We start from the raw sequence: 21,954 nt of genomic DNA, 5'->3' as shown, positions 1-21,954 counted from the left end.
GAAGAGCTTAGAAAGATTGGGCCTCTAGTGGTCTCATAACTCTTCACATCGAGCAGAAAACATAGAGGCTCCCGAACCTATTTGTTGCTATTTCTAGGGCCACGAACTCTGTTCCATTACAGTGATCCAGGGTTAGACAAACATTTAGTTTGACTTTTTTTTATTTCTTTTCCAGATATTTATCTAGTGTAGTTAATGAAGAGCAACTGTTATGAAGAAAGGAGCAGGGTCAATACAGGTAGAAGAGGCAAGGGTACCCTTGTCAAAATGATGAATGGTTTCACAAATGAAGCATAATAAGACAGGAGAGGAGCCTTTGGGCCATGTAATACACCATGTTGAAGAAGAATTTGAATAAACATGCCATTATATTTGTTATGTAAGAATAGCATTTGAAGATAAAAATAAAATTGGAACAAAGTGATGGCCACATAGTCGCCGGAACCATTTTCACCTGAGTGGCCATGCCTTCCTCCCAGAGCCAGGATGTTGTTTGGGTCCAAATTGCTGCCAAGGGCCATGTCTGGGTCCGTGGCCCAGCAGCAGCTGGGGTCTATGTTGATGTCTGTGGCCAGTGTCCCCTCAGGAGGCCTTAGGAACCATGTGAGATGAAATCAGAAGGCCATGCTGATCTGGCCCCATCCCTTCACTGCCCTGAGAAAACTGACGTTACCTCTCCCTGGCCACTACAACCAGAGAACTGGTCCCTGCACTTGAGAGAGAGGGCCCCCACCTCTCACCAGAGGTGAAGATGAATCTTCCCTGAGGGCACGCATATAGGGGAGCTAACTTCACTCCTGCACTCGAGGTGGATGTCTCCGGCGGCTCAATCTGACCCAACATGGCCTTGGGTTGACCCACCCTAGAATCTACCCCATCAGGGTCCTGCTGAAGCTCGTGAAGGGACTGGTTCTGTGGAGCAATACCTTCAAGATCTCCAAGACTCGGTGCAGACACAGAATACACCCAGAGGAACTCTAGTGAGGATCCAGTGAGTATGGTGTACCAAAACCACAGACCTTGAATCAGACAGGTTACTCATTGCAATGAACATTATAACCAGTCAAGCTCATGGGATAAAGAGGTAACACTGAAACCTCCAATGCTATCACGTTGGATGAAGAGGCAGAAAAGAAGGAGAAGCAGAGATTTTTCTGAGTGAGACTTTTGTTTTATTGAGTTTTTGTTCTTGCTTTTGTTTGCTTGCTTACCTTGCTTTGTTTTCTTTCGTGGGGGGCACAGCAGGGAGGAGGAGGGATATGGGGGGACCTGGAGGTGAAGAGAATCGGGGTGCACACTGTAAAACTCCCAAATATTCAATAAAGTTACAAAAAATTGGAACAATAAATAAACAAATACGAAACAGGAACTACCATTCAACCAAACAGGAACCAGCAATGTTATAGGAACTCTGGAGTCTCTAGCCTATATTCAGCCTGCAGAACACATAAAATTTAGTGTTCATCCAATAGTGACATCACTGAAGCCTGGGGATATAGCTCATTTGGTAGAAGAATACCTCTCCAGCATCCATGATGCCCTGCGTTCAGTTTCAAATACTGCATAAACTGGGTACTGTGGTTCACACCTGTAATGCCAGCACTCCAAGTAGGATACCAGAAGATTACTGCCCATCCTACACAGCGCTGCAAGACAGAGAATAGCCTGAGCTACAGGACGCCTACTCTGATTAATATGTCATTAATTCCTATTTCCACACACCTGTGGGAATAAAATAGACAGACACATATCCCTCTGACATTCTAGTGGGAAGTTAAAGGTATTTTAAGATAAATTAAATTAGTTGGATGTGATGACACACACCTTTAATCCTAGCACTTGGGAGGCAGAGGCAGAAGGATCTCTGTGAATTCAAGACCAGTCTGTTTGACATAGTGAGTTCCAGGATAGGCAGGACTACATAGAGAGACCATCTCATAAAAAACAAAGAAAGTTAAATTGTGGAATTAACTTAGATGATAAGACATAAACAAAACAAACTAGAATTAAAAGTAGAAAGCAACTTAGTAGTGATGCCTTCTTCCTTCTTAAAAAACTTGCTTTTTATTTGTTCTTTGTGTCTTTCACATCATGCATCTCCATCCCATTCATTTCCTGTCACTTTGTATCTGCCCTCTGCCCTTGTAGCAGTCCCCCCCCCCACAATATAATTTAAGAGAAAAAAGAAAAAAGAAAAGAAAAAAAAGGGGGAGGAGTCTCATCGTGGAGGCCTCGAACCAGACCAATCAATGATTCTTTGTAATGAACACCTGTGTTAGGAGCCATGCGGCCTAGTCTCCACTACCTGTCTGATAGAATTCCTCAGGGCAAAACACCTGTGGACATGGACTCTCACTTGGCTTTATATTGCAGATTCTTTGGGCAGTTTTTAGTTTTACTTTGTCAGTCACACATGCAACAGCTGTAATTTTCCCCTGAAATCCTGTCCTTTCTCTAACATTTTCCCTAAGATTCACTGGTGGCTAATGTTTCTCAAATCTCTTATCTGGAATGACTAACTACAGCTCCTAATCCTGGGAACTTTTCTGACTCAATAGAGACAGTTGGGTACATATGAGAAAACAACCCTTGGAACATTAACCACGCTCACAGTTCTGGAAAGGAGAGTAAGGCATGCATACGCAGACTAAGAAAAAAGCCTCAGGAATGCATGTAGTGTGTTGATGTTGAGAGTAAGTTCCCTGGGCACCAAGCATATAGAAGCAATGATAGGATCTAGTATATTCTGATGGGAATAATGCAATGTAAAATATAAGACGGAGAGATCCATCTTTACCATACACAGGGTTTATATTGACGAAAGAAGTATGGCATAGGGGGATGGGAAAAGAGTGCCTGATCAAAATTTGCCTTTTACAGCGCGATTGAGACATAGAAGCCTCTTGTACAAAAGGTAATTATATAAAAGCATATCTTGCAGACTTGAAAGAATTGTTTGGGTGTAGTTATATTTTGTTTGTAAGTCTAAAGATCAGAGTGAACAGCTAAGCCACTAGTTAGCCATAGAGGCCAGGCAGTGGTGGCACACACCTTTAATCCCAGCACTGGGAGAAGGATCTTTGTGAGTTCAAGGCCACCCTTCTCTATACGAAACTGCTCCAGTCTAAAAGAGAAACAAAGTCTGGTGGTGGTGGCTCACCCCTTTAATCCCAGTACTTAGGAGTCACATGCCTTTAATCCCAGCACTAGGGAGGTGGAGACAGAAAGGGATACGGCTGGGCAGAAAGAGGAATATAAAGCTGGAGGAGACAGAAGTTCAGGTGCAATCTGAGGATACAGTCTGGAGATGTAGTCTGAGGATTGCCCCTTTGATCTGAGCATTGATAGAGGTTAGAACACTCTAGTGGCTGGCTGCTCTGTTTCTCTGATCTTCAGCATTAACCTGACTTTGACTCTGGGTTTTATTATTAATACCAATTAGAATTTGTGCAACATTTGGGTTTGAATATAGTTGTCCTTAAAGCATTGTGCCCATGCCTATTATTGTTTAACTTTGTAACCGCAAGGAGCTGCCAGCTCACATAAGTGCTGTAAGAGAAGGTGTGTCTGGCTTGATATTTAGTTAAGTCTGCAAAAATGCTAAACTCTCTGTCTAGAATAAGGCTTTGCAGGGGGTGGGAAAGCATAAAAGGGAACAATGAAACCTTTCATTATGATTACAATGTATTTGGTGTAGGAGGTCCTTCTGTTTGTGTGTTCCTTTCATTGGTTAATGAATAAAGAAACTGCCTTGGCCTAGTTGATAGGGCAAAACTTAGGTAGGCGGAGAAAACAGAATTGAATGCTGGAAGGAAGAAGGGCAGAGTGAGAGAAGCCATAGATCCTCCGCCTAAGATGGACACTGGTTAGAATCTCTGGTAAGCCACTGCTACGTAGCGATATACAGATTAATGGAAATGGGTTAAACTAATATGTAAGAGTTAGCCAATAAGAAGTTAGAGCTAATGGCCAAGCAGTGTTTTAATTAATACAGTTTCTGTGTGGTTATTTTGACTGTAAGCTAGCTGGGTGGCCAGGTCAAACAAGTGGTCCAACTCCTTGTAACATGTATTCCTTAAAATTTATTTATTTTTTCTATTTATTTATTTATTTATTTATTTATTTTTATTAAAAATTTCTGCCTCATCCCCACCTCCCATTTTTCTCCCCCTCCCCGCACCCTCCTTCCCCTTCCTCTCCAGTCCAAAGAGCAGTCAGGGTTCCCTGCCCTGTGGGAAGTCCAAGGTCCTCCCCCACTCCATCCAGATCTAGGAAGGTGAGCATCCAAACAGGCTAGGCCCCCACAAAGCCAGTACATGCAGTAGGATCAAAACCCAGTGCCATTGTCCTTGGCTTCTCATCAGCCCTCATTGTCTGCCATGTTCAGAGAGTGCAGTTTTATCCCATGCTTTTTCAGTCCCAGTCCAGCTGGCCTTGGTGAGCTCCCAACAGATCAGACCCACTGTCTCAGTGGGTGGTCGCACCCCTCGTGGTCCTGACTTCCTTGTTCATGTTCTCCCTCCTTCTGCTCCTCATTTGGACCTTGGGAGCTCAAAGATAGGAGCCAATAATAAAACTGTTCATGTAAGCCTGGTAGAAAAAATGCAGTTAAAATATAAATAAAGACAACTCAAGATATTCAGGGCCACTTGAGTACAAACTACTTGAGGGTCAGAATTGTCCTTGTGCCAAGGCCCCTTCCCCACCTCAGAACCTGAGCCTGAGCTGAGGCTAGACCCACACACACTTGCAAGTATTCTTTCTTTCTAAAGTATTTATTTTAAATTATGAATATGTGCACATGAGTGATGTGGACCCTGTGGACCCTGGAACAGCATCATACCCATCTAGAGCTCAAGCTATAGGGATCTGTGAACTTTCTAACGTTGGTGCTGAGAACAGAACTCAAGTCCTCTGCAAGAGTATCACTCACCCTTCACTGTGCCATCTTGTTAGCCCCAACGGCATATTATCTCTAAAAGGGTAGTGAAAGAGTGGCGAGCTTTACAAATATTTATTTACTTAATGACAGGTTGTGTGTGTGTGCAAGTAAATATGAATGTTAGACCCCTTGGATTTCTCCCTCGACAACATGGGATCTGGCAAACAAACCCAGGTCTCTGCAAGTATAGCGCATGCTCTTTACCACTCAGCCGTCCCTCCAGCTGTGAGGATGAGGAGTATTTGGAGGAAGGTGGTCACGCTGATGAAAATGGAATTAATATAGTGAGATTGTGGGGAGGCAGTCACAAAACAGTGAGGTAGACCCATTAGCTCATTAATACAACAGTTTTCATTGGTTACATGGAAAGACATTGAGGAATATGCACAATGGAGATTAGTTTAGAAGTATTTTTGTTGTCAACTTTAGGAATCAAATGGAGTAATTTGTACATCCTGGATAAATGCTATATGGCTGAGCTACACTCCTGTCCTAGAGTGTATTTTATGAGCCTCATTTAATTCTATTTAAGAATAAGAAGGAAAGTATCATGGAAGGCAGGAAAGGAGCCCAGTTGCCTAACAACCATGAGACCCTAAGTTTGAATTCTTAAATGCAGGTGTACTTTGCAAGTCCAGACCGTGCAATTTCAGTGACTATGTTTTCAAATTGTTTAATTCTTTCTTCTGCATGCTTAACTGTGCAATTGAGTACTCACAGGGAATTTTTCATTTCAGCTCAGGTTTTGTATTCTGTTTTGATATATTTTGAATCCAGGCACCTGTGTAATTCATCAATTATGGACATTTCTCAACTGTTATCTCCTAATATGGTGTTTCTGCATTTCTACTATTTTCTGGAGGAATTCCTGTCATACTTAGCATCTATCACATTCATCCACTTTCTTCTCCATGTCTCTTAATCACATCATTGATGTCTCTGTCCATGTGTGATCCCTTTTCAGTTTTCAGTTCATTATTATTTTCATTTCTAGATGTTTTGTTTTATTCTTTCTGCTTTCAGTATCACTTTTACCCAGACTTTAAAAAGCTATGCATAAGCTTTCACATTTATGTTATCTTTTGTCGCGTCCACCCTCGACTAGCAAGGAAAACGCAAACCCGGAGCTCTTCTTGCAGCAGTTTTCAGGACTTTATTCACAGTAATCTTTCTCCTTCTTCTCTCTTTCCCTCTCTCACTGGGCAAACCTCTCCCAGCCCTTAAAAAGGCACAGGCTGCCAACCCCGGATTGCCAGGTGGGCACTGCCCATAGGTTCACACATATGCAAGCAGCTGACAATCATTGCGTGATAATAGCATAAGTCAAGCCTTAGCCAATATTCAGAGCTGATTATCACAGAGAGCGCTCGCTTTTGGGATCGCGGAGGGTGGAAGCCAGTACCATCAGGGGCAGCTCCACGCAGCTCTCTACATTGCCATCAGATGTGGCTCCATGCAGCTCGCTACAATCTTTTATATGTTATTTTTCTTTCTTTCTTTTTTTTTTTTTGGTTTTTTTTTGGTTTTTCGATACAGGGTTTCTCTGTGGTTTTGGATCCTGTCCTGGAACTAGCTCTTGTAGACCAGGCTGGTCTCGAACTCACAGAGATCCGCCTGCCTCTGCCTCCCAAGTGCTGGGATTAAAGGCGTGTGTCACCACCGCCTGGCTATATGTTATTTTTCTAACACATAATTTCTTGCTAGTAAATCTTAGATAAAATCATGCCACAAAGTCAGGTCTGGTAAATATGAGATAACATGAATTCACATGTATTCTTTGTATACATTTGTATTCATCTTGGGACTAGTCCCACATCTTCCTAAAGAAATATCAGTGTGTTGCTTTCAGCTGCTCCCACAAGGAAACAATGCAACATGCAGTATGTATATAGTATTATCTTCCAGCTCTCAAAAATTATAATTTCTAAAGCTTATCTGTCTTTGATGAATTAATATGGGTTGTGTACATTATTATCAGTTATCAGTTATTGTGCATAGCCAAGTTCCAATGTTAGAAGAAAAAGAACTCAATTATATATCCACAATCAGTCATGGATCTATTCTACCTCAGAAAGTATGAGTCTTTTCTTGAGTCTCTTCATGGCTGTCTTCATCTCCTGGTTCCTCAGAGTGTAGATCATTGGGTTTAAGACAGGAACAATACTATTTAGGGTGACTGAGACAGCTCTGTCCATGGGGAGGGCAGTGAAAGGCCGGGCATAGACATAGATGCAGGGCACGAAGTGCAGGGTGACCACAGTGATGTGGGAAGTGCAGGTGGAGATGGCTTTTCTCTTCCCCTCCCCTGTGTGTGACCTCAGCATTGTCAAGATGACTGTGTAAGATACAAGGAGAAGAACAAACCATAGTGTAGTGATCAGGCCATTGTTTGAGATCATCAGGAGTTCAAGATCGAAGGTGTCAATGCAGGCGAGTTTGAGAATCTGTGGGACATCACAGTAGAAACCATCAACAACATTGGGTCCACAGAAGGGGAGTGGGAGCAATAGGTAAATCTGTACAATGGAGTGAACAAAGCCCCCCATCCAGGAAGCCGTGATGAGGGCTGTGCACCGCCCCTTACTCATGATGGTCACATAGTGCAGGGGCTTGAAGATGGCCATGTAACGATCAAATGCCATCACAGAGAGAGAGAAAATGTCTGCCCCACCAAGCAGGTGGAAGAAAAAGATTTGAGTGAAGCAGCCATTGAAGGAGATGGTCTTTCTTCTTGAGAGAAGGTCTACTAGGACCTTTGGAACAGTGATGGAGGAGAAACAGATGTCTAAGACGGAGAGGTTGCGGAGCAGGAAGTACATAGGGGTGTGGAGGCGGGACTCCCAGGTCACAGTGACCATGATGGTGACATTCGCTAACACGGTTGTTATATAAACCATAGATAAAAAGAAAAATAAGAGTAAGCTCAGTTCTTGAGATTGGGTAATGCCACAAAAAATAAATTCAGTCACCTTGGTGTGGTTTCTCAGCGCCATTGAATGACATTTCTTCCTCTGTATGCACCTTTGGAGGAAATGCTAGGATTTCTGAATCAGTAAAGTTTGCATTCTGGAGAGACAGAACATGCACACATATCCACTTTGTCACTGTTGCATGTTCTTGCTGTTGCCTGGAAAAAGCACTCGATCCTACTTATCTCAGCTCTATTATTAGCACAAATTGTAGCTTAGAGTAGATAATTTGTTTTCATGTTGTACATGGTGCGTGCTGGTGGATTTTGTTAAAACTTGCCTCCAGAATCTCTGAGAGAGGGAGCCTTATATAAGGGTACACAATCAGGTTCTGGGTTTCAGCTCTGTAAATCCAAATAGTCCTATCTTATTATATTTTATTTCTATAGTTTAAAAAGACACTGAGGGCTTGGTGAGATGGCTTAATATGTAAAGGCACATTCTGCCAAGTCTAAGACCTGAGTTTGTTTCCCAGAACCTACATGGTGGAAGGAGAGAACAGACTTCGGCAAGTTGTCCTCTGACCTCCAGCTTACTGCTTACCCTGGCAGTGATGGTGATGTGTGTACTCTCTTCTTCTTTTTCTTCTTTCTTCTTTCTTCCTTCTTCTTTCTTCTTTCTTCTTCCTTCTTCCTTCTTCTCCTTCTTCTTTCTTCTCGAGAAAGGGTTTCTCTGTAGCTTTGGAGCCTGTTCTGGAACTACCTTTTGCAGACCAGGCTGGCCTTGAATCCACAGAGATCCACCTGCCTCTACCTTCAGAGTGCTGGGATTAAAGGCGTGCACCACCACTGCCCGGCATGTGTACTCTCAAGTGTGTGCTATCTGTTTGTTTGTCTGTCTATTTATCTAAAAGCCACTGGAATAAATTGCCACTCTCTAATAGCATACTAGGGATCCACATATATATCTAAAATATATATATTTTAGAAACTGCGATATGTTTCAATACAATGTTTCTTAGCATCATTCTGAGGCTCAAGGGGATAGATATTATCTTACTTTAGTGATACCAAATTGAGCACAATGCCTGATGAAGGTTAATATTCAGGAGGATGCTTATATGTTTTTCTTTGAAGAACAATGGCAATGGGTTTTTGATCCTATTGCACGTAATGGCTTTGTGGGAGCCTAGGGATGCTCACCTTAATAGACCTGGATGGAGGTGGGTGGTCCTTGGACCTCCCACAGGGCAGGGAAACCTGATTGCTCTTTGGGCTGAGGAGAGAGGAAGACTTGATTGGGGGAGGGGGGGAAATGGGAGGTGGTGGCGGGGAAGAGGCAGAAATCTTTAATAAATAAATTAATTAATTAATAAAAAAACTTCTTCCAAATTGAGCACAATGAAAGAAAAAATCTCCATGGTCATATTGAAAGCCAATGACAGGGTAGAAATAAGACAAATTTCTCTTAGATCCTCATTCCTGGGTCTTTCTACTATCTCCCACCTCCTATCAATTTCAGGACATGCAGATCGAAAAATAACTTATGTAGGACCTTCTTATTCTCTTTTCCCAAGTACTTCCAGGGCTGAATTCCATCATCCTTTTTTTTTAAAAAAAATTTTTCCCATCACAGTGGAATTGTGAATTCTTTCACAGTGGAAATGGAATTCTTTCACTTCTTAACATACTATGTATGTCACACAAATGATACCCTTTAAGTTTTAAATTTCATTTTATGAATTCCCACATTTAGGGGGTAAGTGATGGGTTTTAGACAACAATGATAAAAAGATGACAAAGAATGGCAGTAGTGACAAATTTATTAGTTAAAAAATACCTACAGTCCAGGCATATGTACGTGAAAAAAAGAGAGGGAAGTACAGGTTTAGCCAGGCCCTAAGCAGATAAGTCTGTGAGCAAGGCAGACACACATCCTGTTCCCTGACACTCCAGGGTCAGAGGAAACCTGACTGCTGTCCAGTTGCTAGGGTCACACATTAATCAAGCCCCATTCCCATGTTCAGAGAAGGAGAGACCCCTGCCATGTATTTTAAGTTACACATGCCCTGCTCCCCTATCTGCTTGTATAGCACAGGTCATATATTAAGTAGACCTGATCCCTCATTTGCGGGATCTCCACTTCCTGCAGAAACCTTTAAGGTCAGGTTTGGAGAGATGTCTCAGAGATTAAGGGCATTTGCTACTCTTGCAGAGGACCCTAGTTCTGTTCCTAGTACCCACACCAGACAACTCACAACTGCTTGTAGCCTCAGCTCCAGGAGATCTGATATCCTCTTCTGTATCCTGCATTCATGTGAGCACAGACTGCCTCAACATATACATATAGTTTAAAAAAGAAATAAAAAAAATCTTAAAAAAGGTCACCTTTAAGATCAGACACCTTGCTTTGTCTGGCAGGACGGGAGCTTCTTACTTAGATCTCCACCACACTGCTCTGCTGCAGTGTGAGTAGATTTGTCTGAAGAACAACTCTCCCTCTTTCTTAAACCCTTGCTCCTGCTCCTTCCCCTTCCCCACACTAACATTACCATGACAATGTAGACCAATGGTAAGGTGAATTACCTTCTTTGCCCTTCCAATGAAGAAATATCGAATAATGTCAGTTCAACTTGGGATTTCTGGCTTTCACCCTACCACAGGTGGACATAATGATAGCCATCCCCTTTCCCTTGGTAGCATGTCGATCCTTTTATTAAGTTGTGGGTGGGGAGGAAAGTGTAGATTCAACTGAGGGGAATTTTTTTTGGTTGTATTTTTCTCCAGGTCAGTCAGGACTGAGCAATCTGTTCTAGCTTAAAGATCAATTATAGAAAGGTACTATTTGCTATAGACATAAGTGACATGCAGAATGTCACCTAGCAAATGACTTTCACTTCCAGTCTTTGATTTTCCATTCCTTAAAAATGTCTGAGGAAGCTTATGATGGTGACTAAGGCCAAACCTTTACTCAGAGGAGAAAGCTATATTTAGGTTTAGCATCTGAATTTGACTTACTTACCCGGCACCTTCATACAGATATATAGTTCAGTGTCCAGCTGGGAAGCAAGATTAAGTAAGCTTTGGAAAACGATGACTTTGAAAAATAATAAAGATAAATAATTTGAGTCACCTCTCTTGTCTCTCCAGTCATTGAACCTAGGCCCTCAGGTATTCAAGGCAATAAGTTTACCACTGATCTGAAGGCCCAGACCCTAAGATTCTATTTTGCTCATCTTTCTACCTTGACCTTAAAGATGTAAGATAGAGATGTTTTCCACTGATGCAAATTACAAGTATTTCTTTAATCATGTTATACTTGGCTTCTTGCTTGTATTAACTATAGGAAATAGTCAAGGGTTTAAGAGCAGGACATCACTGGCTTAGAATTCTGTCTTTTCCTCCTTCTTGTTCTTACCTGGAATGAATGTTTTAGGTTCCTCCTGTTTCCTTTGTAAGTTGGGAAAGCATACCACTTACTTCATGAAGCTCTGTAAAGAATAAATGTAGTGATGTTTGTAAAGTTCTCAGAACGCAATAAGCTATCAATTAACTCGGCTCTTTCCTTTCTTCTGAAAGCATCATCTTCCTTGCTTACCAAGGAGGGGTTTCATACAAAGAATTTTGCATTCACAAAATGTAAAATGCCTCAGTATAAAACTTTTGTTTGAGCCAATTTGTTCTTTTTGTGTGAACGAACTTGTGGGAACTGATCAAGTGGAAAAAGAAGCTTGGGTGCTAGATCTGTGTGCTTGGGAATATTGCTGTTTATGGTTCAGGTCTGGGAGACCCAGTAAACCATGAAAAAAGTTTGCATAAGAATCTGCCTCTGAAATGGACACCGTTTCAAAAGAGAATTTAGGGCTCTAAAAGGAGGCAATTATTTTGTAGTGAAAGATTTCATGATCCTCAAGGATCATCCTAAGCCTAAACTGGAACAAAACCTGTTCTTTTTTCTTTGCAATTATTTTTTTCTAGTAAAACCTTCCTTTTTTTTTTTTTTTTTTTTTTTTTTTTTTTTTTTTTTTGGCTATGCTGAGTCCATGTCTGTTGCTTTTTTCCCTAAATGCATTCCTGACTTCTTAATATTTAACACCACTTTTCTATTTACAGCTGCTAAACCTTCAATTATTTCTGCAGCATCTTAGCCACATTGTTCACGGTCCTTATTCTGTACAGCCTATAGCACTCTACACTCCAACAGCTCAGTGTCCTTACCTAAATTCTTCAGTGTCCAACCTGAGTGCATATCATTAAGGCCTGGACTGCTAGGCCTCAGTGAAGATGACAGAGGCAAACATTGTGTTTGCAGGTGAAAGTATTATGAAGATTAGCTATGGCCTGCTTTGATGCTACTCTTTTTAGCCTTCACATGGGAAGGGCAGAACTTGGGAGTCACATTGTTGTGACTTTCTCCTATCCCAAATTGTCCTTGCCATGGGCACTGTTTTATGAACCCCAAACTAATGAAAATTAGCCAAGGGAATTTAGATGTAAGTGTTGAAGTAGGATGGACATTGTTCTGAGTTCCATGGGCCCAGTGGGAGCTATTAGCAAGTTTCTAAGTAATTACTTGCAAATCACTTATGTGTACGCAAGCTAAAGTGTCCACATATTTTGCTCTTCAAATTATTTATTATTGAGTTTTTTCTTTGATAATTTTGTGCCTGTATATAATGAATTGTGATTACTCTCACACCCACTCTTTTGTTTCCTTCCCATCCTTGTCAACTGCCCTTCCTTTCTACCATATTTTTGTTTTGTTTTGTGACTCATTGAGTTTAACCAGAGCTATCTGTGTGGCCATGAGTATGGAATTATCCACTGGAAACTGGCGGGCTCACTGTTGGGTATGCAGCTGAAGACAATAAGTACCCCTCTCCAGAATCCCTCACTATCCAGTAGTTAAGAAGGGAGGGGCAGGGTTCTCTATATTTTGCAACAAAGGTTTGTGGTGTCTTTAGGAATAGAATATCATCATTTTCTTCTGGTACACCATAAAGAATAGTAAGAAATCTGTTCTAAATTTTTGGGCGTGGTGGTGGCAGTTCTCTGGGAAACAGCTTCTAAGGAGGTATACCACCTGGTATTGAATTTTTAAAATATAACCCAGCTTCCAGAAGCATCATTATCTAGCCATAAATGGTATTTCTCGTCTCCATTTTTAAACTAACATATTTTTAATTGGCTTATGAAGTGGTAAGATTCCATATGGCTGTCCTAGTTTAATTTTTCTTGCTGTTATAAAACACCCAAACCAAAAGCAAATTAATGGAAGAAAGGGTTTACTCTGCTAATGGCTCCAGGTCACTGTCCATTGTTGAGGGAAGTTAAGGCAGAACCTCGATAGCAGGCCTACTTGTTATTTCATGCAACAGTATCTCCAACAAAGGAATGCATTTCACAGCCACAGAACTGTAGCAGTAGCATGGAATATGTTGTTTGCTGGTTGCCAGGCTTATCTTCAGATAACTTTTTTATAGAGTTCAGGACAACCTGCCTAGGAAATGGTGTTGCCCACAATGGGCTGGACTCTTCTACATCAATTAATAATCAAGACCATCTATCTCCAATAGATAGCTTCTCAATCGAGATTCTCTCCCACAATATTTCTAACTTGTATCAAGTTGACAGTTAAAGCTAATCAGGACAGCTATCTTTCAAAGTCTTCAAAAACTGGAATGCACAAAATATGCATTCTCTTGTTCCCTGATTTTTTTTGAGAAACATTGGTCTAGGGAGCATCTAATGTTGTAGGACCATTCATTCCTCATGAGGACAAAGGGACAACTGATTTTGGGGGAAGCAAAACCATCTTAGTTGTTTCAGTAATGTGTGGTTCTTCAATGCATATTGGTATATGAAAAGATACATAATAAATCTTTGGTAAGATATTTCTTTGTGGGGCCATCAAGAAAAATATTTAATGAAGTTCATTAGTGGATAAGAATTTAAGACAAATCAAGAATATCGTTGAGTCCTCAGTCTTGAACAAGATTTCAGTAATGCTCACTCAAGGCTCAGGGAACCCCAAAGAAAAGGTAACAGAATTTGAGGGCTGGAGGATGGGGAAAGAGCGCTGTGCATTGCTCTTTTCTGGACGCGACTTGGCTGTTACACCCATGAACCCACAGTTTTGTGATTATCTGCATAAAACCTGTTCAAGACAGGGCCTGTGACTATCTTATCTTAGAATATTGTTGCTGGGGTTTTGGGAGGTGCAAGTGGAGACTGCACTTTAGTTTTCTGCCTTCCCAGACCCGAATAATCACACAAAAACTACAATTGTAACACTGTTTAGCCAATGGCTTAGGTATATTCCTAGCTAGCTCTTATATCTTAAATTAATGTATTTCTATTAATCTATTTGTCACCACAAGGCTGTGACCTAACAGTAAGATTCTGGCGTTTTTCTCCTTCTGTAGCTACATGGTCACTGCCTGAGTTGGTCTTTTATTCCCCCTGCTTTCGGTTTAGTTTTTCTGCCAAGCTCTGTTCTGCCCTGTTGTAGGTCAAAGCAGCTTCTTTGTTAACCAATGGTAATAAAACATATTTACAGTATCCAGAGGGAAATCCCACATCAGAGAGGTCATATTCTCAGTGTTGTGACTACTAGTAAGTTTGTCTTGCTCAAATAAACATCTCCCACCTATACTCATATAAGCAACCATAATTAAACTCAGTAGGGCACAAAGAAGAGACATGAAAATAGGAGACATTCTTGAGAAGAAGGAGTTTGTCAGAGTGGGAGAGGAGAAAGGATAATGTGTGTGATATTATCAGCACTGTATATATATATATATAAATGAATTTACCATATATGTATATACAGTACTTTGATGTACACATGATATGTATGTATATGTAAAAAGTGGAAAGAATAAATAAAAGAAAAGACTAAGAAGTACTGCCCTATGATCAAAACTCTTGGGTACAGGTAGCTTCATCTTCTGGGAGTCAGGGAGGACCACACATGGGCATTATCTACTAGAACATTTCTGACTGAATCTTACTCATTGTAACAATTTGGTACCTTGTAAGAAAAATAGTTCATATGTGCTTGAATTTCCTGAGCTTTCTTATCTTTTTTTAAACTGAATTTTGAATGGCCGTCAGGAGACAAAAGGGCGGAATATGAGGCAAGCACAGAGGGAGAAAAGTTGTCTTTACATATCCACAGTTGAAATCCTTCCTGTGGGTTAGGGATGAATTCTAACACATAGCCAATAGTAATTTGTAAATGACTGTACACCAACATGTTCCTTTCTATCCTATAGTGTTATTAAAATAGGCCTTAATGGTGGAAGATATTTCTTAGGTCGTTTTTTGTTTCGTTTTGTTTTTAATTGTGATGAACTGTCATGGATAGTCTACTAATATTTAGACAAAAGATATAGTTTTATTTCATTTTTGAAAGTCCTTAGAAGGATTCTAAAAAGCCACCTCAGACACCAGAAAGTCACACAGAGGTCCTTCAAATAGACCAAACACACAATTGTTTCCTACATGTACAGGTTGTAGTTTGACCCCATGTAGGCTCCCCAGCTGTGGGATGCCTTGCTCAGCCTTGATGCAGGGGAGAGCTTGACCCTGCCTCAAGTTAGTGTTCCAGGCCTTGTTGACTCCCCATGGGGCCTTAGCCCTTCAAAGGAATGGATGGAGGATGGACTTGGGGAAGGTAGGAGGAATGGGAGGAGGGAGGGGGAATTGTTGTTGTTATGTAAAAGTAATAAAAAATTAAAATTAAAAAGAACAACATAATCAAAATGATGATTAACCAAAGGTAGGTCCTTAATAGCAATGTATTTGCAAAGCAAAATAACTCCACATATAGAAAGGGGGTAATTTATTTTAAGCTAATATAAATCTCTTGTATTGAAAAAAGAAGTTCTAGAAGTGGATGGGGAGATGCCTTAGTCAGGAAGACACTTGCCTCCTAAGCATGAGGACTTAAGTTTGTTCTTTAGAATTCACATGAAAAAGCTGGATTAGATGGGGGTGCAGACTTGTAATTCCAGTGCTGGGGAGAGGATGATCCCTGTGGCTCACTGATCCACCAGCCTAGCAGAGTAGGTGCGCTCCCACCTAGTGAGAAAAACATCAGTACATCTCAGCAAATAAGGTAGATGGTTTTTGGGGATGACCCCATGGATTGTTCTCTCTCTCTCTCTCTCTCTCTCTCTCTCTCTCTCTCTCTCTCTCTCTCTCTCTCTCTCACACACACACACACACACACACACAAACACACGCACACAGAGTTTTTAGAAAAAACAGAGCAGATAGAGAGAGAAGGGAAGTTGAGGTTGAGATGAGATAGCATCATGGATTTGCTAAGTGTTTGTCTACAAGCTGCATATGTAACTTCAAGATTAATTTCAGTGGACAAATCAGTTGAATGGAACAAAGAATAGGAAGTAGCTGGATTAGACATTTTTTTAGACAGGGTTTCTATATAGTCCTGGCTGTTTTGGAAGTCACTCTGAAGACTGTAGACCAGACTGGTCTTGAACTCAGTTTTACCTGCCTCTGCCTCCCAAGTGCTGGTGGTATCAAAGGTGTGAGCCAAAATTGCCAGGCTTTAGACATAGATTTTTACACACCACACACACACACACACACACACACCAGATTCACCATAATTTAAATAATTCCTTTTCTTTTCACTAATTGATGAAATACATTTATAATACTGAATTCACTATGTGACATCATTTTAAATAACTGACCAATGTGTACATGTATATTTGGGAATGCAAGGATAGATAGCTAACAGGGAACACTGAATTCACATTTGCAGTAATGCTGACTTTCATAACTACCATGCTCACACCATTAACCATACTTCATTCTCTGATCACTTTGTGGACAGTAGTGCTATTCTGCATCAGACGGGGTGAAGTGAGGGAACGGTTGACCTGAAAGCAACAGATGACAGAATAGTAGCCCTTATGGGATTTTATTTCTCCTGGACTTCTCCCCTGTGCACAAGTCAGATAGTGTACATTGTGTGGTCTCATCTCTTCATTTTATTTTCATATTCCCTCTAATGGATTTGCATGTTTATATCATAGAAGGCATATGGTGACATCTATATCACAGAAGCTATATAGAACCAGCTTTCTCTTATTCTTAGACTAGCAGATGCAGAGAACTGAATTAGCTTTAGGCTTCTGGACTTCACCAGATGACTCACCCCAGTTTATTGTTCTCAGAAGGGCCCAGCCTCCTCCGTAGTCTCTTCATGGCTGACTTCATCTCTTGGTTCCTGAGAGTGTAGATCATGGGGTTTAGCATGGGGGTGATGACAGTGTTATTGATAGATATGGCTGTGTCCATGGGCAGGGTAGTGAAGGGCCGGCAATAGATGTACACACAGGGCACGAAATGCAGGGTCACCACCATGATGTGGGAGGTGCAGGTGGAGAGAGCCTTGTTTCGTCCCTCCCCAGAATGGGACCTGAGCATAACCAGAATGATGGTGTAGGAGCCCAGGAGCAGGAGGAACCAAACCAGTGTCACCAGCCCATTGTTGGAGATCATGAGAAGTTCAAGAGCAAAGGTGTCAGTGCAGGCCAGCTTCACCACCTGGGGTACATCACAGTAAAAGGCATCCAGGGTGTTGGGGCCGCAGAAGGGGAGTGGAAGCATTAGAATTATCTGGACAACTGAATGCAAGCCACCACCCACCCAGGAGGCCACGACCAAGGCCACCCATACCTCTCTTTTCATAATGGTTACATAGTGCAGGGGTTTAGCAATTGCCAGGTATCTGTCATAGGCCATCACAGAGAGGAAGAAAATATCTGCCCCACCAGCAAAGTGGAAGAAAAAGATCTGTGTCAAACAACCATTATAGGAGATGGTTTTCCTTTCTGATAAAAGACACACCAGGAACTTAGGGACTGTGATAGATGAAAAAATAATATCTAGAATGGATTTATTCCTCAAGAGGAAGTACATAGGAGTGTGGAGACGGGACTCAGAGGTGACAGTAGCCACAATGAGGGTGTTTCCCAGCACAGTTGTTACATACACAAGAAAGAAGACCACGAACAAAAAGAACTCCAGTTCTCGGAAGCGAGTAAGTGCCAGGAAGACGAATTCCTTCACATTGGTGTGGTTCATCTGACCCATGGCTAGGATAAGCTCCTGTCACATCTACCTAGAGAGAAGATATGGTAGGGTTTGGAGTTTGGTAACATGAGGTCAAAATGTCATTTATTACACATTGTTTTTGTTACTAGGCTTTTTAAAGTACTCAGACAATCATGACTATGTAGGAAAACTAGACCAGAGTCTTCAAGTTTTGGCCTAGAAATTCCTTGTCCTGGTGGTCCTTGGTTTGCAGGGAGAATCGGCATAGTCTTAGCTTTTATTCTGGGTAGGGAGAGGTTCATGTGCTGTGATCATTTATCCATGATGTGTCCTCTGCCTTGTGAGGATAACTTCTTCACACGGAGGCCTTTTACACATTTCACTGAGGGCTTTCAAAACCCTGCAGTTTCATCTTGATTTTCACCTTAAAGTTTGTGGGAGCTTCAGGGTAATTATGATTTTCTTTGAAGCTCTGACCAGTGCATGGCTTGCTTACACCTTCACAATTATTGTCCTTGACCAGATTTTGGTTAGGCTCCTTTGAGCCCTCTTCCCTATCCTTTCTTCCCAAACCCAGTATCAACAAACAACCTGCTAATTCTGTTTAATGAGATTCACCTACCCTTGGTGCCTGATCAAATTCTTAATTCCTCTTCTCTAATATCAAAATCCTTGCACCTGAGTGCTTGACCTGTCTGTAGCAAGAATTCTTTTTAGCCAGTTTTCTGAAACTCATCCTGCTCCCCACATCCCCTTTCAGTATTTTCTCTACTTTCCACTAATCTCACTCCCATTGGCTCATTGCAATGCTCATCCATCCTTGATGTATCTGGAGTTGAGCTCAAACTTTCTTTCTCATTGCAATAGTTTTGTCTAAAGTCTATCTTGGTATGTTTAATCAGTGTCCACTGATCCTCTTGTCCTTAATATTATCCAGAAAATCTGGACCATACCACTCTGCCAGATTGATGTCTGGGAATTACTTTGGCTTATCAGTGTCCTGATGGGTAGTTAAAGCTTACACCACTAGTTAAGTAGCCTGCCTATTTAATTCTCATCTCCCAAGCTTCAGGAAGGAAGAATGAGGCCTTCATAAGTGTTGCTCTTTAGCAAACTGGAAACCTGGATCTCACACAAAGCCCCTGGGAGGCTGAGGGGCAGTAGTGGCTGTCGAGGGCTGTTTAATGAACAGAACATTTACTGGTCAGAAGAACTGACCACTAGAGCTCTGACAGAATATTAGAGGTGGCTCAGCTCAGTGCTACTCACTACAGGAGTGAGAGAGAAAATTGTTTGTTTGGTCAGAATCAGACTATGGATTAGGAAAAGAGAGCTTTAGCCAGAGTTTTGGTGTGTATTCCGAAGACATTATACTATTTCTATATGGTAGAAAAATAGCTTTTGTTTCCAAAGCAGAAACTAGCCATTAGAGAAAAGTATCAGTTTCAATAAGAATATCTACATTTCCTAAGAAAATTGTATCTCAGAAATTTTTAAGATAATTCAATCAGCAACATGACCAAATTTTACTTCAGGAGTAGAGGCAGACAGCTGGCATTTGTGATATCAAGTGTAAAGAAGACAGCATAATAAAGATGAGTATAAAGAGGAAAAAGTAAAACATTTTCCCTCAAAATAAAAGTGTACTAGAGGATTTCATAAGCAATCATGTTTTTCCTTTAAAATTACCTCAAAATTGGGTCAACTTAAACGTCTTTATTTGAGAAATTAGGATACACATAAAACTTAAAAATCCTTTGGGTATTTTAGATTCCTGATGTTCCTATCATAAAAAATTCATTTCTACAGAAAAACAAATTGCTGTTTTTGATTTTAAGTTACATACTTTTAGTTAAAACAGTTCTACAATCTTTCATTGGCAAATGTTTAAGGTATACAACTCCATTGGAATCTAACTTCAGTGTGTCAGCACTCAGTAAGGTCCTCCTTGTAACCAATATTCTGAAGTTATTTGTTTCTTTAATTCTCACATAAGCCATGCAGGTGATATAATATTTTGTCTCTTATCAACAAGGAAGGAAATCCACCTAATGACACCATTGAAGGCAGAGTGTGTGACTTCTGTAGACTTTAGTAATACCCACCTTAGAAAAATCAGGACTTTGTTACTAAACACGTATCTGTGCTTTACTTTTCAAAACATATGTGGGGTTTAATTAATTACCCTATTTTAAAAAAACGTGTGGCCATGCTATATATAGTTTCTTTTTTACATTTTATTTTATTGCATCTTGTTACTGTTGCTATAAAGTTTGCCAGGTCTTCTGTAGATTGATGGCCAAAATATAGTTTACTAAGATAGTGACTTGTATTGGTACAGTGTAAGTCAGGCAGGGTAGGAGTCACATTTGTGAAGCGGGGTTGAGAGGAACAAGGCATTAATTAGCTAGGTGAGAAGCTAGGTTTGGGAGACTGGAGCTGAGAAAGGGAGATTGGAAAGCCAGTGATGGATGGCATTGTCAGCCAGGCTTTCTGAAAGCATAGGAGAGAGGGGCCGCATAAGCATCTAAAGTTGTCTAGTGGGTTCTGATTAGTTTTTTCAAATAATGAGACATAGAACAACTGGTAAATGATTTTCTTTGCATGCATCTATAGTTTCTTTAAGACAAACTCCCAGAAATTGGCTTACAAGTCACATGGTACATTAAGTTTCTAGTTTTGACTGAGCCTACTTCTAAATGTGATTGAATTCTTGACATCTTTTTACATATGGATAGAATGCAGTACTTCCGTATTTCTCACAGAAGAAAACCATAGATGTTAAATGTTCAAGCAGTAAAAGCATTAGAATAAAATCAAAGTGAAGGTTTTAAAAATAGTTTTTGGAGGAGTTAGTGAGATGACTCAGTGGTTAAAAGCAGCTAGCTGCTTTTTCAGAGGACCTGGGCTTGATTCCCAGCAATGATATGATGGCTCCCAACAATTTGGGACTGGACTGTCAGGGGATTTGATGTCTCCTTCTGGTCTCCACAGGCACCAGGGGCACCAAGACACACAAGTGGCACAAAAACATACATGCAGGCAAAACACTAATATATGTAAAAATAAATAAACAAAACCAAATAATTACATAAAATTATATAAAATTTAAGTAGATGAAAATTGCATCAAAGACAATTAGGTTTTATTAAGTGACAGAATATAACATCTATGGTTTCAAAATCATTATAAATATTAACAATTAAATAGAAATTAAAAATGAGAAGCTGTCTGTGACCCTTTCCAAAACCAAACTATTAATCTTTGTTGTTTTTGAGACAAGGTCTCCCTTATGTATCTCTGACTGGCCTGAAACCCACTCTGTAAACAAGCTGGCCTCAAACTCCTAGAGATCTGCTTTCTTCTGCCTCCCAGGTGCTAGGATTAAAGGTGTGCACCACCATGCCTAGACTATTCTTAATATCTTTAATGAAGAACCCTTATAAATCAGGAGGACAAGACAGATACTCTATCAGTGAATCACAGAGAAGTGTGGTTAGCCTACATATGAAAAGATGGTTAATCATACTGTTAAGGAAAAAATGTAAATTAAAATTGTAACCAGACACTATTTTTCAATATTTTAGAATATTGGCCAATGTTGAAAAGGCTTGTTATTTAGATATAAATATATAAATATGGGGAAAATACCTTCAAATATGTTGAATACCGGGGACAAAATCTGGAGAAATGGCATTTGGGAATATGTATTAAAACTTAAAGTGTGCAAACATTATTAGTATAAAATTCTGCTTTAGGAATTTAGGCTAAACGATGAATGAACCAAATACCTAGTGTCATAAGGACAAAGAAGGGTCCTCACAGGGTAGTGCAAATAGAAGAAATAAGAATTTAAGTTAATGCTTAGTGTAAAAAGTTGACTCAGTAAGTGCTATATAATGTACAGTTAGAATTTGTCAACTTTCAGATTGACAGTGTAGAACTGTGGTAAGATTACCTTGTAGTGATGGATTAAACACTCAATATATTAGTTGATGTAATTTTGGTA

The 21,954-nt window shown here is 40.5% G+C and overlaps 2 protein-coding genes across 2 annotated transcripts; both read right to left on the bottom strand.

The window, feature by feature from the left end:
- Positions 1–6,999: 6,999 nt before the first annotated feature.
- On the bottom strand, positions 7,000–7,935 carry LOC130880216 (olfactory receptor 4D11-like). Its single transcript, XM_057779156.1, has one exon. It carries the CDS (start codon positions 7,933–7,935, stop codon positions 7,000–7,002), a length of 936 nt encoding a protein of 311 aa, XP_057635139.1.
- A 9,104-nt stretch (positions 7,936–17,039) lies between these two features.
- Positions 17,040–17,984, bottom strand: LOC130880217 (olfactory receptor 4D6). Its single transcript, XM_057779157.1, has one exon. It carries the CDS (start codon positions 17,982–17,984, stop codon positions 17,040–17,042), a length of 945 nt encoding a protein of 314 aa, XP_057635140.1.
- Positions 17,985–21,954: the final 3,970 nt, after the last annotated feature.

The sequence above is a fragment of the Chionomys nivalis genome, chromosome 8 (assembly GCF_950005125.1).
Source record: "Chionomys nivalis chromosome 8, mChiNiv1.1, whole genome shotgun sequence".
Classification (NCBI taxonomy): Eukaryota; Metazoa; Chordata; class Mammalia; order Rodentia; family Cricetidae; genus Chionomys; species Chionomys nivalis.
The sequence above is the reverse complement of the archived record's forward strand: the minus strand, read 5'-3'. Positions and strand labels throughout refer to the sequence as shown.